At 51.8% G+C, this 15,993-nt stretch overlaps 1 protein-coding gene across 1 annotated transcript; it reads left to right on the top strand.

Moving 5' to 3' along the window:
* Nucleotides 1-4,237: 4,237 nt before the first annotated feature.
* LOC129337998 (zinc finger protein 777-like) lies at nucleotides 4,238-15,496 on the top strand. The gene is made up of 7 exons (XM_054992035.1): nucleotides 4,238-4,294; nucleotides 6,857-7,243; nucleotides 7,930-8,056; nucleotides 9,518-9,631; nucleotides 10,507-10,623; nucleotides 10,828-10,941; nucleotides 12,110-15,496. The coding sequence occupies exons 1-7, from the start codon at nucleotides 4,271-4,273 to the stop codon at nucleotides 13,426-13,428; spliced, it is 2,202 nt and encodes a 733-aa protein (XP_054848010.1). The 5' UTR covers nucleotides 4,238-4,270; the 3' UTR covers nucleotides 13,429-15,496.
* The last annotated feature ends 497 nt before the right edge of the window (nucleotides 15,497-15,993 follow it).

Here is a 15,993-nt window from a genome sequence, read left to right as displayed (position 1 = left end):
ACCCTGGTCTTCTTTCGAGGCACCCCCTCCACTTCCTAACCATGGCCGACCCTGCTTAGCTTCTGAGATCTGAGGGGACTGGGCTTGCCTGGGCTTTCCAATTCTAGACCAAGGTGGGTTACAGGGTATAAATCATAGATCCAGAGGAGTTAGCCGTGTTAGTCTGTAGTAGCAAAATCAAAAAGAGTCCAGTAGCACCTTTAAGACTAACCAATTTTATTGTAGCATAAGCTTTCGAGAATCACGTTCTCTTCATCAGATGCATGATCCGAACTGGTCAAATACTGGTCAAAAGTATTTGACCAGTTCGGATCATGCATCTGATGAAGAGAACTTGATTCTCGAAAGCTTAGGGTATAAATCAGTGCAGTCAAATAGCCCGAGACACCTCATAAGCCATGCAATTGGACTAGGATTAAAAACATCATAAACGGGGGGGGGGGGGGCGTATTAGACATGATGATAAGTGAAACAATGCTGAAGATGGGGAAATTGCAGCAATAACTGTGTACACAATAGCCTGTCCCCTTTATAAAAGCACCTTCCCGGCCTCTTCAGTTGTTCTACGGCCCCATTACTTTTATAAAGATGCTCTCCTGAACAATACTGAGTTCCCTAGTTTATGGGAGCCTTCCTGCAGAGGGGGGAACAGCTTGGAAATCACCACTCCTCCCATTCACACTGCAATAAGAACAAGAGAGCACACAATAAGCAGTGCCTTTACTATGGCTCCGGCAGGTACAATCCCCAAGTTCTCCACAGCAAACACACAGGTGTATTGGTTGAAGTAACTTCATTAGAGATCCACCAAGTACAAGGTGCTCAGACAAACCTGGGGATGTCAACTGGATTCACAGAGAAAATTTTGTTACAATTTCATGTGATATAATTGTTCACAAGTTGATATGAGAACATTTGGCTTTAGAGTGTAATGTATAGCTAAATGGATATAAGAGGTTAAAATTTTGTTCTTTGAAACCACTGTATTTTGTCCCTCCTGTATTGTATTCTCTTCAGACAACTGGATTGGCAGAAGTGACGTACGTGGGGTTGGTGAAAGTTCCCACCATCAGGATAGGGACTGTTAAATTTGGGCATGAAGGAGCTCTGTGTGTGTGTGTGTGTGTGTGTGTGTGAGAGTGAGTGAGTGAGTGAGTGAGTGAGAGAGAGAGAGAAGCGGAGAGGCTGGGTTTAGGCTAGACAGAACAAGGAATGAAATCATCTCAGTTCCCAAGAAGGATACATTTCGAGCCGGCCACAGCCAGCCTTCAAGGACACTTGCTGGAGGCACCAGGAAAGAGAAAGTAAATACTTGCAAGGTAACCTACTGCCTTAACATCCATAAGAAACTTCTCATGCCCTCAGAGAACCAGCACATAATACACTCATGGCAGATATGTAGGCAGGCATATATGACAGTGCTTTCCCGAACAATTCCACTTTACAGGTTCTTCGGGAGCATTCCTGATCTCCTCAGGCAGGCTGTTCCTCCAGGTGGGAGACACAAGAGAGAATGCACTTGTAGGGAAGGCTGTGGATCTTGCCCATAATTTAAAGCTGATCATTCCTGGAGCCTGAAGGAGTGATGAGGGGAGGTTAAAGGGTACTAGGGTGCAATGTTCCCTCTAAGCTTTGCAGTGTTGTGAGCTAAAAATCTACTTTGTGAGTTGAAACAACTACTTTCATTAAAGTTTTGTGTGCACCTCCTTTAAAAAAAATTACAATCAAATTGTTTTGATTGCAATCGAAACAATTTAACAATAAAAGCCATTAGGTGAAAGGGCCACAAAAATCAGAGTATACTTCTGTATAAAAATGGATTATGTCCATGCTGATTACAAAGGGGTAGTTACAAAGGGGTATTGCTACAAAATAAAGCAGACATGCAATGGCACCTTAAAGACTAGCACGTTTATTTCAAGATGAGCTTTTGTGTGTCAGTGCTTACTTCTTCAGCCTCCTTCTGCACCAAGGCCAAGTTAAATGACGCCTTCACCATGGTGGCGGCTGAGGCGCTACCTTCTCTCCTCCGCTCTCTGGGGCTGAGGGGATCCTAGCAATTTCAGGCTGCACGGGTCAGGCCAGACCCGATCACTCAGCTCTGCTCTGTTCCCCGGCTAGAGAGCCAGCAGTGGCTGGAGGCGCTCTCTGGCACCACCTTGGGGGCCAAATCAGCCAAAGCCAGGAAGGAAGGAGAGAAGTGGGATGAGGCTCCATCCCTATAGGGCCCACCTGCAGATGCTGGCTGAGTGGGAGGGCGGGGCCGCCTGAGGGTTAGTATCTGTGAGCTACGTCTGAGAAGCTGTGAGCGGAGGAGTCAGAATCTGTGAGCGAGTGCTCACGTGCTCACATTAGCGGGAACACTGCTAGGGTGGGCCCTTCCCTTCACCCATGGCAATCCTCCCCCCTGCACCAGGGTTCATCCGCAGAATAGGTTGTTACATGCAGTGAGAACTTGGGATGGATTTCCAAAGCAAAGGAGATGTTCGACAGTGTTTGTGGATAAAGGATTTGTGCTGCCTTCTTACTTTGCAAGGACAGGAGACCCTCTGTGATGTGACACCCAAAGGTCAGCTCTGCATGGCAGAGCTGTACGCAGCAATCTGCAGCAGTCAACAGTTGGGCTGGCAGTATCTCCTAGCCCTTTCGTCCTCCACTCCCTCATCTCATGCCAAGAGCAAGCAGTGCCAAGGGGCCATCTGGTTCAGAGCCGGGTGTGGGCCATGGGTAGGCCTAGATTGGTTGCCATCATGGCTGTGGCTGGGAGTAAGCCAAATGGCTCTTGCATTGATGGCAGAACCACAGGGCCCATTTGGCTGTGCTTGCTCCAGGGCTACTTGAACATCCCTGTTTGCTCCTGGGAATAATCATCATCCAAAGAAAAAGTCTTAACCTGGCTTTCACATCTGGGAGGCCATTGCAGAGAAGGACCTGCTGCCCCTAGATATCCTTGGCAGTTGGCTAGAGGGGGCATCCATAACAGGACATGAGAAGATGAACCCAGAGCAAGAGTTTATGGCAGCCTGGCAGGCCTTCAGATTCCTTGGTGCCGCTGCTTCGGGAGCATCTTGAACACAGTTCAGATCTGCCTGTTCCCATCAACGGCATTAACTAACTGAAGTTTCTGAACAGTCTACAGAGACAGTCCCATGAACAGGACATAACAGTCATTTGGCTATTACCAATGGCCAGCCTCTTTCTATGCCTGTGCTCAGGACTGCAGCTTTAAATCTTAAATCAATAAATTAGTCAACCAAAATTTTGGTTGGAGGCCACATTTAAAAGGCAGAGAGCAGTGCTAGCAATGAAGATGGGATGTATTAATTTAAACACTATATCCCACTTTTCTCTTTAAGGGGAAGGGGATTCCAAGCAGGCTCACATCATCATTTTCCCCTTCTCCATTTAAGGGCTATATGGGTTCTGGTATGTTACTGTGATAGAGGAAACGAGGCCCAAAATAACCAGTTGGCTTTTCCTTCTAACAATGAGCAGTTTTTGCTTATGAAATTGTAGGCGCCCTTGCTCTTCCCTCCCTATCCCCAAATTGAGGCAATATGCAAATTCATTTAAATGAAACCAACAAGTCAGTTAAAAGACAGAGGTGAGCAGCAAAGGCTCCCGGGGCGCTCTTCTGCTGGGGCGAGCGGTATCATGTTGAAACCCGGCCTCCGAAGCCAGGAGCCAGCAAACCGCAGCGCTGAGCGGCCGGAGTTCCGGAAGGTTACCGGGCATCGCAGCAGCGCCCGCACTGTGGCCGGGACTGTACCGAAACGGGAGCAAGCGACGTCACCGCTCTCGCCCCGGGTCTTGCAGCCTTCCATACCCGCAACCCGAACGCGACTGGAAAAGCACCAACTGGCGGTGCTTGAAGCAGACAGGAGCAACTGACGGTGGGGGCGGGGAGGGGGCGTTAAGAGCCAAAACCTTTTTTTAAAAAAGAAAACCCTTTGCAAGACTGCAAATTAAGAACGAAAAACTCAGACCAAGGCGATGGGGAAGAGCCCGGCGCGGCGCTTCTCCACGCGCTCCGCAGCAGCCGCGCTTTTGCAGCTCTCCTGCGGCCGTCGCGTGCCTGCGGGCAGCTGCTTGAGTTCCTCCCGCCGGCAGGCGGCGATGTCCGCCCGGATTGGGTGGCGTCCGTGCGCAAGCGCAGTCGCGAGCGCCGAGGCCGAAGCCGGCTGCGGGAGACCCGGGAGGGCGCTTGTTGCCTGCGCCGGAGCAGCTCCTGGCGCGCATGCTCAGTCGCGTCACCTAGCGGGCACCGGCCATGGCTGAGTGGACTCCTGCCCAGGTGAGGGGTTAACCCTGCCCTGCCCGGGGGTGGCGGAAGAGGAGGGCGGAGGGCGCCGTGGGGCGGCCATTGCCACCAAGCCGGGGAGGGGCTCCAGTGCAGAGGGGGCAGGAGGGGGCGAAGGAAAGAGCCCCCCTCCACGCTCTGGTGGCAGCCCGAGGGGGCACGAGGGAGGGGGGCCTGCGGCCTGGGTAGATGCGGGGGGTGCAAAAGAGTCTAGGCCTGTGGGGATGCGGGGAGGGGGCCAGGCTTGGTATTCTGGAGGGGGGGACAAGGAGCTCCTCGTGGGCTGCTGGCTTATTTGGGGTGGGGGACTGAGTTGGGGGGGGGGCTTAATTTCAGCCCCGGAGCCTGCTCTGAATGCTATCGTGCCCTGGCTCTGGAAGGCATGCTTGCAAAAGAGGGTGTCTCTAGGCAGGTGCAGAGTTCCCCCTGCCAGGATCAGGGGCAAGACTTCCGGGGGAGGATTACCTGCAGGAGAAGGAAAGGAGGGGGTTCCTGGGGCACTTTGACTGTAGCTAGGGGAGGGAGCAAGAGGGGGGAGGATGAGACTTTAGCACAAGGTGGTAAGCCAGGAGGCAGTGGGCAGAGGGAACAATCAAGGCGGCATTTGTGTTCATCCCTCCCAGGCCTGCCTGCGTTTGACAACAGCCTGATCGCCACATACAAGCAAGAGCATCCTGAAAAACTGAAAAGGGGAGGGGGGTGAATTGGGAAGCCTGCCTGTTTCAGAGCAAACCCTCAGCAGTCCACAGTCAGGCACAGCCCATAACTAGCTTGCCTCTAGCACACAAAGGTGTTCCTCAGCAGTCTCAGGAATCTGTGAGCCTCTCTGAGCCATTATTTTCTCACCCAGTCTAAAATCCAGCTTCTTGTCTCCACCACAACTTCCAACTTTGCAAAAGCAAAAGAGCAGTCGCTAGAGAGATGCCAAGTGACATAATGGCACCACTCTGACCCCTTCGAGAGTCCCAGGCAATGGCAGCTCTCAAAAGGTACCAGAGGTTGACGCTGTGTGTTTCTTGGGTCTTTGCTGTCGAGGAGCTCCTTGTCCCCCCCTCCAGAATACCAAGCCTGACCCGTCCCCGCATCCCCACAGGCCTAGACTCTTTTGCACACACCTCCAGTGGGGTAGCTGTGTTAGTCTGCAGCAGCAAAACAAAACAGAAGCCCTGCAGCACCTTAAAGACCAACCACATTTATTCCAGCCCGATCTTTCGTGCCTCAGAGCTCACTTCCACAGATACAGTGAGAAGAAAGAAAATCATTGTCCTCCGTTTATACAGAATATTACAGAAGGGGAGAGGCAAAGGGGGGAGCTGAGCAAACTGAGGCCCGTCAGCCTGAGTCAGTTCGGGGGGCTTGAACAGCTCCGGTAGTTGTAAGGGGTGATGAGAGAGGCCAGAGGTTCTAGCAGCCTCCTCTCACATAACATGGGTGAAGCTATAACTGCAGTCTAGTCAGGCAAACAACAAACTAAAGAAGAAGAGGTCTGAATGTAAAGGGTTATAATATGATACAGCTTGTTAGGAGCTATCCATCAAAGTTCCTACAAAGAGGGTGGTGTTGCGTTATTAGAAATTATGGTAATAACCAAGCTTTGGCATTCTGCACCAGCTGGGCTATCTGAGTAGACCTTGAGGCCAGACTCATGTCGAGTGCATCACAGTAGTCTAGTCTCAGTGTTCCTGAGGCATGGATCCAGGTAGCCACAAGGGCTGAATCAAGGTACGGGGCCATCTTGTGGGCTAAACCAAGTTGGAAGAAAGTATTTTTTGTGGCTGCATTAACTTGCTTCTCAAACAGTCATGCTGTGTCACCAAGTGAACCAAGCCAAGTGGAAAATAGTGATCTACCTGCAAACTATTTAGCATTTGAAATACGGAAGCAATCAAGCAACCGGAATATTTTGCAATCCTGCTACCAGTGACCACTCTGTACAGCTCATTCCCAGCATTCTGGGCAGTAGCTCAGGCACCAGGGATTTCCAGTCAGTTGCCCAGCACTAGCTGTGTATATCCTGACTCCATGTGGTTGCATAAATATGCACTTTGCTTTCTGGTGCTGAGTTCAACATCCCAAGGAATCTTATCTTTCATTTTAATTTTTTTAAAATGCCAAGTTTCTAGTCCTTTTAGCTGCAGGGTTGGCTGAGCAGGATTTCCAGGGTGGAGGAGGGAGCAAAGTTCATAGTTCCTTGCTCATCCTTCCCATAGCTAGCAGAATGACAGGACACGTGCATGCACCAAAGGTGAACCCCACTGTCGCCATGGGATATGTCCTATGAAGCTTGCACAGGACTGCAGTCCTGCAGCTCAAGCCAGCTTCCGTTCCGTCCCTTCTTCAGTCCCAGAACCATGCTTCTGCCTAATGGACTGGGGACATTTATTTATTTATAGTCTGCCTTTCTCACTGAGACTCAAGGCGGATTACACTGTGTGAGATTAGTACAATCAGTATCAAGGACATTTCCATTCAGTGTCAACCAGCATGTTTCTTTATGTCTGAGACCCCTACTGCAGGGACACCAGTCTCTGATCTGAATGTTTTCTGGCCCCGCAGGCTTGGGAATGGGACGTGGAGCCCCAGCACCTGGCATCCTTTCAGCCCCCTGCCCTCTTTGAGCAGACTGCTGAAAGGGAGATCTACCCCACCGCTGAGATCTCCTTGTGGACGGTGGTGGCTGCCATACAAGCGGTAGAGAGGAAGGTGGATTCCTATGCCACGCGGCTGCTGAACCTGGAAGGGAGGACAGCCACAGCAGAAAAGAAGATATTTGAGTGTGAGAAAACGGAGCTGGAATTCAGTAACCACGTGGCTGCCCTGGGGACCCTGATCCAGGAGTACGGGCTGCTCCAGAGGAGACTGGAGAACATGGAGAACCTCCTGAAGAACCGGAACTTCTGGATCCTGAGGCTGCCCCTGGGCCCAAGGGGAGAAGTCCCCAAGGTAAACAGAAATGGCAAGTCTGCCCCTTGCATGGAGGTTCTTTCTTTGGCGCTTTGCTTCTCTTGTCCCAAAGACTCCAGCGAAATGGAAAACAGGCAGAACTTCCAGGTCCAGAAGCAGTGTGTCTCTGAGTACCGGTCCCTGGCCCCGCTGGGGAGGAACCAGTGGGAGTAAGCCCTAGCTTTCCTGGCCTGTAGTGGGCCCCCAGAGAAATCTGGCCGGCCACTGGAGGGCTCAGGATGCGAGACCAGATTGAACTTCGGTCCGATCCTGCAGAGCTCGGCCATAGACTAGCTGGGCCTAGCTGGCACTCTGCCTGCGTTGCGGCGCCCCTGTCCTGTAAGAACACCCTCACCCGGGCTCCTGAGAACTGGTGCATGCAGCAGTCCCATGAGCACAGTTAGCTGCCAATGAGATCCAGTGTGCTGTAATGGTTAAAGGGTTTCATTAGGACCTGGGTTCGAATCCCCACTTGGGCTAGTCACCGTCAACTTGGTAAGGCTATTGTGAGGGTAAACTGGAGGCAGAGAGAGCCACCTAGGACCCCTTGGGAGGAAGCACAGGAGACAGATGGCAAGAGAGAGGAAAAAGGTCTCCCTGTGAACCAGTCCACGCTTCGGAAACATTTATGTCTCTGATCTCTACTTCGCCTGTTGGCTGTTTCTGAGGCCTGCTTGTGCTTTCAGGTCCCGGTGACTTTTGACAATGATGCGGTCAGCTTCTCTGCGCAGGAGTGGGCCCGCCTGGAGGAGTGGCAGAAGGAGCTGTACAAGAACATCACCAAAGGCCACTACGAGCCATTGGTCTCTCTGGGTGAGGGGCCGGGGGGAGGGTCGACTGGGGAGGCCGTCCTGCATAGGATAAGGGGCTCCTTTCCAGGCGCCATCCATTGGGGTGGGCGGTGGAGCACCATGATGTGTCTGAGCATGAACAGAATTTCTTTTCTTCAGCCAGAAGTGAGCACAGCCATCCCCCCCCCCCCATGGCCTGGATTCTGCAGGACAAGGTTCCCGATTAGAAGGAGGGTCTCCTGGGCCTTGGTCCTTCTCCCAGCGGCCAGCCCCAGGAATCACTTATTTATCCTGAAGGGCAGATCCAAATGTTGAGCCAGCAGCCCGAGTGTGAGCAGGAGATTTTGGGAGCGCCTTGGCAGGCGTGAGCTGGCTGGGCTTGTTGAGTACTTACTTGAAAGACTGGTGCTCAGCAGCAGTGCTCAGCACCAGTCTCTCAAATAAGTGCTCAGCAAGCCCAGCCACCTTCCCAAGGCTTCCCTGTCCCGTCTCTGCACAGGGGCAGGTGGAAGGCTAAACCAGACATATGTGTGCTGGGGGGTTCCAGCTCTGGAACACCCAGCAGTTCTTTCGAAACCCTGTTCTTGGATGTACTGTGATAAAAATAATAGCCAAGAGCTCTGGACACAGAACTCCCAGCATGGCCTGGTTTGGTTCTCAGTCCCCGTGGGGCATAGCAAAGGCATCTGTGGACCTGACTTATGCCAAAATGCTCCTGGTGTTATGTAAATGGAGCTGACACAGAGGCTGGTTTCTTTTTATTTGTTCCCTCACTCCCTGAAATTTACTTCCTTCTAGCCTAAACTGAAACTGGCTGTCAAAGCTAATTTTAAAAAAAAAACTATCTTGTGGTTGTTGTGGGTTTTCCGGGCTGTATTGCCATGGTCTTGGCCAAGACCACGGCAATACAGCCCGGAAAACCCACAACAACCATCGTTCTCCGGCCGTGAAAGCCTTCGCCAATACAAACTATCTTGTGTTGCCATCTCTGTGTGGGGAAGACCTGGACCTCTGGGACTAAAAGGTTGAGCTTAGGGGGGTTTGGAGAAGGGATGCAGCTCAGCGGGGCTGGGATTCCATAGAGTTTACCTTCCAGAGCGGCCACTTTCTCCTGGGAACCGATCTCTGTCATCTGGAGATTAGTTGTAACTCCAGGAGAACTCCAGCCCCCTCTTGGAAGCTGACAACCCTATCTGTATCCTATAATAAAATCAAACTGAACATTTCTCTCCACAGTTGGAGTTAAGCAAAGAGCCGAAGGCTTGGCAGGAAGGAGGGCATTCTGTGATGGGATAAGAGGATTTGGGGAGATGGGTCTAGGTTCAGGAATCGGGGAGCCGAGACATGTCAGAGAAGAGGGGCTAGAAGTGGGTCCCCATGCAGAGCCTCCTTGTGTGGAGGAGGGAGGGGGACCTTGGTCCCACTTGCTGGTTTTCTCTGCACAAATTCAACACACCACTTTCTGCTCTGTTGACACGGCCAGATGCTGCCATTTGCAAAGCTAGCAGCCTCCCCCCGGCAGAAGGAGCGGAAGTACCCCATGTCCCACATCAGGAGTTCCTGGAGGAAAGGGTGTTTCCCACCGAGCTTGGAACAGGTGAGCAGAATCTGGGACATGGGCGGAGAAGAGCGTGTGGTGTTGGTCAAGGATACATGGCAGCCTTCTAGTAAAACAAGATTGAGAAGTGAAACTACTGAATGCCAGGCAATGCTCTCACCGCTCTCCTTAGAACAGTATGGCACTAGCAAGGATCTCTCCCAGGGGTGCTGCCCCTGAAAAAGCCACGAAGTGGTCCAAAAAGGTACATGGACCACAGAAGCATTAGAGGAGCTTAATCAGCAAGTGGTGCCTGCAGGAGAAAGCATTGTTTATCATCTTCATTTACGTTGGTTAGCTGCTTTTCTACAAGAACTTGGTACTCAAAGGACACTGAAATGAAATCACAGTAATGCAGTAAGAAAGGGGCAGGAAGCCTGGCAGAACTTCCTGGAGCCACTTAGTGAAGGCCCTGCTCCACTACAGAGAGAACATGGGCAAGGTCTCCAGATCTCAAGGGTCTGGTAGGAACATAGAGGAAAGCATCAGAGACTGAACCATTTCACGCTTTAACGTGGAACGTCAGCACCTTGAATTTCAGGTGGAAACTCAACTGGTAACCACTGGTACAAGAATAGCATGCTTCCTGTTCCTTTTGCCAGTCAGAAGCCGAGGAGTAGTGTTCGGCTCTGGCTGTGGTTTCCAAGGGCAGCCCCATGTGGAGCACACTAAAGCAGTGTGAAAAATTAGTGGACACCAGAATAAGCGTGCTGGAATCCACCTGGGCATAAACATTAGCCAGTTTATCAGGTGAGGGGCTTTCTGCGGCGTCAGAAGAGGGGTGGGCTCAAATCCCGCTGCTAACACCACTCTCATTTCCTAAGTTACATAACACTTTTATTTAGCAGCTGCCTCACGGGCTTTCCTCCCCACAGGCTCTGCTGTGCCACACAGAGGGGCTGGGGCTCAAGCTTGCCTGGAAGCTGCCCCCTCTGACCCTGAATCCCTGGCCCCCAACCCCAGAAGAGAGTGTGCTGACTACACGTTCACGGGTGAGGAAAGGCCTCTGGGTATGTTCAGAAGCGCACTGCTTGACTGTCGCTTCACAGCTGAGCAGCCGGCTTAGCTGGCTGCTTCATTCCGCCGCACCCTCCCCACACACCAGTCAGCTTTCCTCGTGCAGATCTATTTGTCTTTGGAATGGCTCAGAAATACTCAGCGCCCCGTGTAAACACAGCTGCAACTCTTTGTTTCAGAAGCAGAGTCCTTGACTTCCAAAGAGGATCTTTTATCCTGGATTAAGCAAGAAGAGCCCCCTGGGAAGGGCAAGTGGGACCCGGAGAGAGAGATCCCCCCCGTCCTTAGCTATGGTGAGTTGGAGGGTGCGCAAATCCTTCTTTTCTCTGGCCGTGTTCACAAACAGCCACCCGCAGCATGTTCTTAGACATGCGCCTGCACCTTCTCTCATTGTAATTTCCCTGTAGTTATTTCCTAAACAGGAGCATGGCCCTGCGCTGCTTCAGAACGTTGGTCTGTTCCATTCAGATGCTTCCCACAGGGTCCCAAGCCAAGCGCAACAGCCGGCTCCATTCTCTGCTGCTGGCCCCAGCCTCTGTGAGTCAGCAGGAGGCTCCAGCGTTGGCTGCTGGGGCTAGGCTGGGAGGTGGAAGCCCCATCCCTTCCTGGAATCTCTTCGGAAGTCGTTGGTGATAACTTCCTGTGGGCATCAGCTGTGCGATGCAGAAAGAGGCATTGCCTTTGTTTTTTCTTAAATGTGCTGCCCGCCAATTGCGGCGGGAGGGCATTATATTTTGAGTGGAATTTTTGTTTTTTCCCAGTTAAGTTTTCTATACTTTGTGTGAGGATGGTTTTCTGCCTCTCATCCTTTTTCTAAGGCACCAAACCCCACCTTTTTATGCCTGCGTTTATAAAAAGTCATCCAGTCCTTCTGATTATTTTAGCTGCCTGTTTCTGTCTTCTCCAAGAGGCAAGCAAAACTGCATGCTGTTTTCCAGAGGTCGAAGCAAAGGGTTTGTTAATGGCATTTGGATACGGGCACTCAACTGGCTTTGGGTTTGGTCCCCTTTTCTAATCCTTTATTACTCTGATCTCATTTTCAGTGGGCCTTTTGCCCCCACTTCTGAAACCACCAAGCTCGAATTGTGCCTGGTTTCCTATCCATGTACACCACATGTGCTAGAAAAGGTGGCGACTGTCCCAGGTACCTGAGCAGAGAATGAGAGGAGATTGTGTACAACCTTGACTACAACATTGATGATAGTTTGTTTGGGGGAAGGCGTGGAGATTTCCCATTCAGGAGCTCATTTGGGGGGACCAATATCATAGCTTTAAGGTAACTAGGCTCTGGTTTTTTTTTACCAAATACTAATAATTGGCTGGAACTATTTAGCCTCAATAACCTTGCTGTGCAAGAGCTGGTCACGAGGTCTCCAGGCAGTACCAGTTTGCTTGTCTCTTGGGCTCCTTCCAGCCCAGAGATTCTAACGGCTCTTTGTTCTGTCTCCTCCTCCGTGGCAGATGACACCACTGTGATCAAAAGCGAAGAGCAGAATCTTGGCGCGGTTCCTAAAGTTCACCTGCCGAGCCACGGGGTGCTGCCTGGGGCACCTGGGGAAGACGTTTCCCAAGGCCCCAAGCCAGAAGTGAACAGCGAGAGGCGGCAACTGGCCCCTCCTGCACAAAGGGTGGAGGAGTCTGCCCGTGGCGACAAAGGCTGCCGAGACCTGGAGGCAGCTCAGCCCGAAGCCCACCTCAAGGCGGAACCTTTCAGATGCGCCAAGTGCAAAGAAGGCTTTGCTTGTGAACAGCAGTTTTCCTTGCACCAGAGAATTCACACAGGAGAGGAGATGTATGGGGAAAGTCTTCTGCCAACACCTGAACCCAGTGCCCGGCAGCTTCCCGACCCATACGCGTGCACAGACTACAAAAGCGGCTTTGGGGAGCAGCCGTTCTCCCAAGTGGCCGGCCGGCCGTATGTCTGCTCCCTCTGCCCCAAGAGTTTCCGGCTCAAGACCAGCTTGTTGATCCACCAGAAAACACACACCGTGGGGAAAAGCGACAGCGCGTTTGTGTGCCCAGAATGTGGGTGTGGCTTCAGTCACCAGGGCCAGCTCACCAGACACCAGGCCATCCACGCCGATCGGCCGCACCAGTGTTCGGAATGCCACAAGGCCTTCAACCGCAAATCGAGCCTGATGGTCCACCTGAAAACCCACCGGGAGAGACCAAGGCCGTTCCAGTGCCCACAGTGCCATAAGACTTTCATCCGCAAACAGCACTTGGATGATCACACCCGGACCCACACTGGGGAGAAGCCCTATCAGTGCCCGGAGTGCGAGAAGCGCTTTGCTGAGAAGTCCAAACTGACTAATCACTACCGGATTCACACTGGTGAGCGGCCATACCGCTGCGGGCAGTGCGACAAGCGTTTTGTGCGAGCACACCACCTCGTGAAGCACCAGAGCAGCGTCCACCAGGCTGGGGCGAAGCTGTACTCGTGCCGGGAGTGTGGCCAGAGCTTCAGCCATACTCAGGCCTTTGTCAGCCACCAGGCCAGTCATGCCAACGGGGAGAGGCGGCACCGCTGCAGCGAGTGCCTCAAGACCTTTGCCCGCAGGAAGTACCTGCTGGAGCACCAGCGAATGCACACAGGGGAGAACCCCTATGCCTGTCCCCACTGCGGCAAGCGCTTCCGCTACAAGCAGTCGCTCAAGCAGCACCTGCGCGTGCATGGGGACCAACCACTCCCTGTCCCCAGCGTAGAGCAGGGCCCGGCCCTCGGCAGCACCTCTGAGAACCCATCTCTCTTTCCAGCCGACCCTTCAAATGGCACCTGAAGATGGCTCCATGGGGGGAGCACATTCCTCCTCAGCCAGATTTACAAACAGGCTCCCAATCTGGTAGCAGCCAAGCAGATTTAAGACATCGGGGGGGACTAGCCTCTAAGGTTTCCCTTTGAGTTGGCTCTGGGTCAGTTTGTATGGCCGTATCCGATGCTGTTCTCCATCTTCGGTGACCTTCTTGCAAGCCAAAGCGGAACGTCTTGGTCACTCAGCTGGTCTCTGAGTGCTTCTGTACGGGCTCAGAGGCCTGTTGACGTCTTTTTTCAGAGCATTTCCGTAGTATAAGAAATCAGAAGCGTCGCCTGTCTCAAGATTTGGTCTGGATTGCCAACCAATGGAAAGTAACGCTCAGCTGTGGCTATAGGAATCTGTCCTGTTCCTTCACCTCTTGTCCAGGTACAGGGCAAAAGGTAATTCTGAGTTCGGGAACATTGGGGCTTGGGGGCACAATTCCCCTTGGGTGTAAAGAGCAGCTTCAGAGGACACTGTTTTTCCTGGCAACAGCCACACACCCTTCCTCTGTCCACGGCAATCCAGTGTCACGATCAGCGGCTGCCTGCTTCCTCCAGCAGACCAGCAGCTGAGCCGACCCATGTTTTGAAACCCGCAGGGCAGGCATAAGGCCACACAAACAGCAAAACAGCCTTTTCAACTTTCACTAACATTATGGCAAATCCCAACCAAGAGTGAGCATGTGGCCCCGGCCTCTCCCAAGCATCCCTTCTGGGGGGGGGGGAAGGCACTGCCAGTCAGTCCCAGGGTTTTTTGAGCTGACGGGCTTGCAGTGGGAGCCCAAGATGAAAGTAAAGCTCAGCAGTCATACATGAGAAACCGGCCTCATGGTTAAAGTGTCAGACCAGGACTGAGAACATCCGGGTTCAAATCCCCACTCACTCCTAACATTCACCGGGGGACCTCGGTTTAGTCACTCTCTGTATAGCCTCTCCAAAGGGTTTTTGTTAACATCAAGTAGGAAGCGGAGAACCGTGTCCCCCTTTCTGAGATTCTTGGAGACTGAGATCAGTATCTGGCAAATGGAAAGCTACCCATGCTTAAGAAGAACTGCTATAAGAACATAAGAGAAGCCATGTTGGATCAGGCCAATGGCCCATCCAGTCTAACACTCTGTGTCACACAGTGGCCAAAAAACCAGGTGTCCTCAGGAGGTCTGCCAGTGGGGAAGGGACACTAGGAGCCCTCCCACTGATTGCCCGCCCCCCAAACATCAAGAATACAGAGCCTCACTGCCCTAGACAGAGAGTTCCAGCTATACCTTGTGGCTAATAGCCACTGATGGACCTCTGCTCCATATGTTTATCCAATCCCCTCTTGAAGCTGCCACCACCTCCTGAGGCAGTGAATTCCACGTGTTAATCACCCTTTGGGTAAAGAAGGACTTCCTTTTATCCGTTCTAACCCGACCGCTCAGCAATTTCATTGAGTGCCCACGAGTTCTTGTATTGTGAGAAAGGGAGAAAAATCCTTCTTTCTCTACCTTCTCTGTCCCATGCACAATCTTGTACACTTCTATCATGTCACCCCTGAGTTGTCGTTTCTCCAAGCTAAAGAGCCCCAAGCGCTTTAACCTTTCTTCATAGGGGAAAGTGTTCCATCCCTTTAATCATTCTAGTTGCCCTTTTCTGCCCTTTTTCCAGTGCTATCATATCTTTTTTGAGGTGTGGTAACCAGAATTGTACACAGTATTCCAAATGAGGCTGTACCATTGATTTATACAGGGGCATTATGATACTCGCTGATTTGTTTTCAATTCCCTTCCTAATAATCCCCAGCATAGCTTTGGCTTTTTTTATTGCCGTCACACACTGTATCGACATTTTCAGTGAGTTATCCACCACGACTCCAAGATCTCTCTCTTGGTCAGTCTCTGCCAGTTTGGACCCCATCATTGTGTATTTATATTTGGGATTCTTGGCCCCAATGTGCATTACTTTGCACTTGGCCACGTTGAACCTCATTGGCCACGTTGACGCCCACTCGCCCAGCCTCGACAGATCCCTTTGGAGTGCCTCACAATCCTCCCTGGTTCTCACCACCCTGAACAATTTACAGTGCAATCCTATGGAGAGTTACTCCAGTCTAAGCCCATTGACTTCAATGGGCTTAGACTGGAGTAACTCTTCATAGGATTGCACTGTTAGTGTCATCTGCAAACTTAGCCACTTCACAGCTTAGTCCCACCTCCAAATGTGGGCTTTCTATTCTGGTATGTTACATGGGGAGGTTCCTGGGATTCCTTGGTCTTGATATACCAAAGTGATCCTCATGTTCAGAGTGAAATTGCAAACGAGCCCCAGTTCTTAGCACAGAAGGACATATGCCCGTGAGCAGCAGTGGGTTCCCAGCCTTCTGAAGTTACGGTAAAACCTCTGTTTGAGGCTCTTTGGTAGAAGAAACAGGGGGAGGGGACTTGCCACTTTCCCTTAAGCTCCTTTGCTCCAGTGATCTTGAGCGGCAGATAGTGTCTTTATTTCTTTAAGGAAAATACAGTGAAGAGCTACTTGGCCAGGGACCTGCCACTTGGGCAGTTCATTACAGACT

This window comes from Eublepharis macularius, chromosome 11 (assembly GCF_028583425.1).
Source record: "Eublepharis macularius isolate TG4126 chromosome 11, MPM_Emac_v1.0, whole genome shotgun sequence".
Classification (NCBI taxonomy): Eukaryota; Metazoa; Chordata; class Lepidosauria; order Squamata; family Eublepharidae; genus Eublepharis; species Eublepharis macularius.
This window is presented reverse-complemented; position numbering and strand designations above follow the sequence as displayed.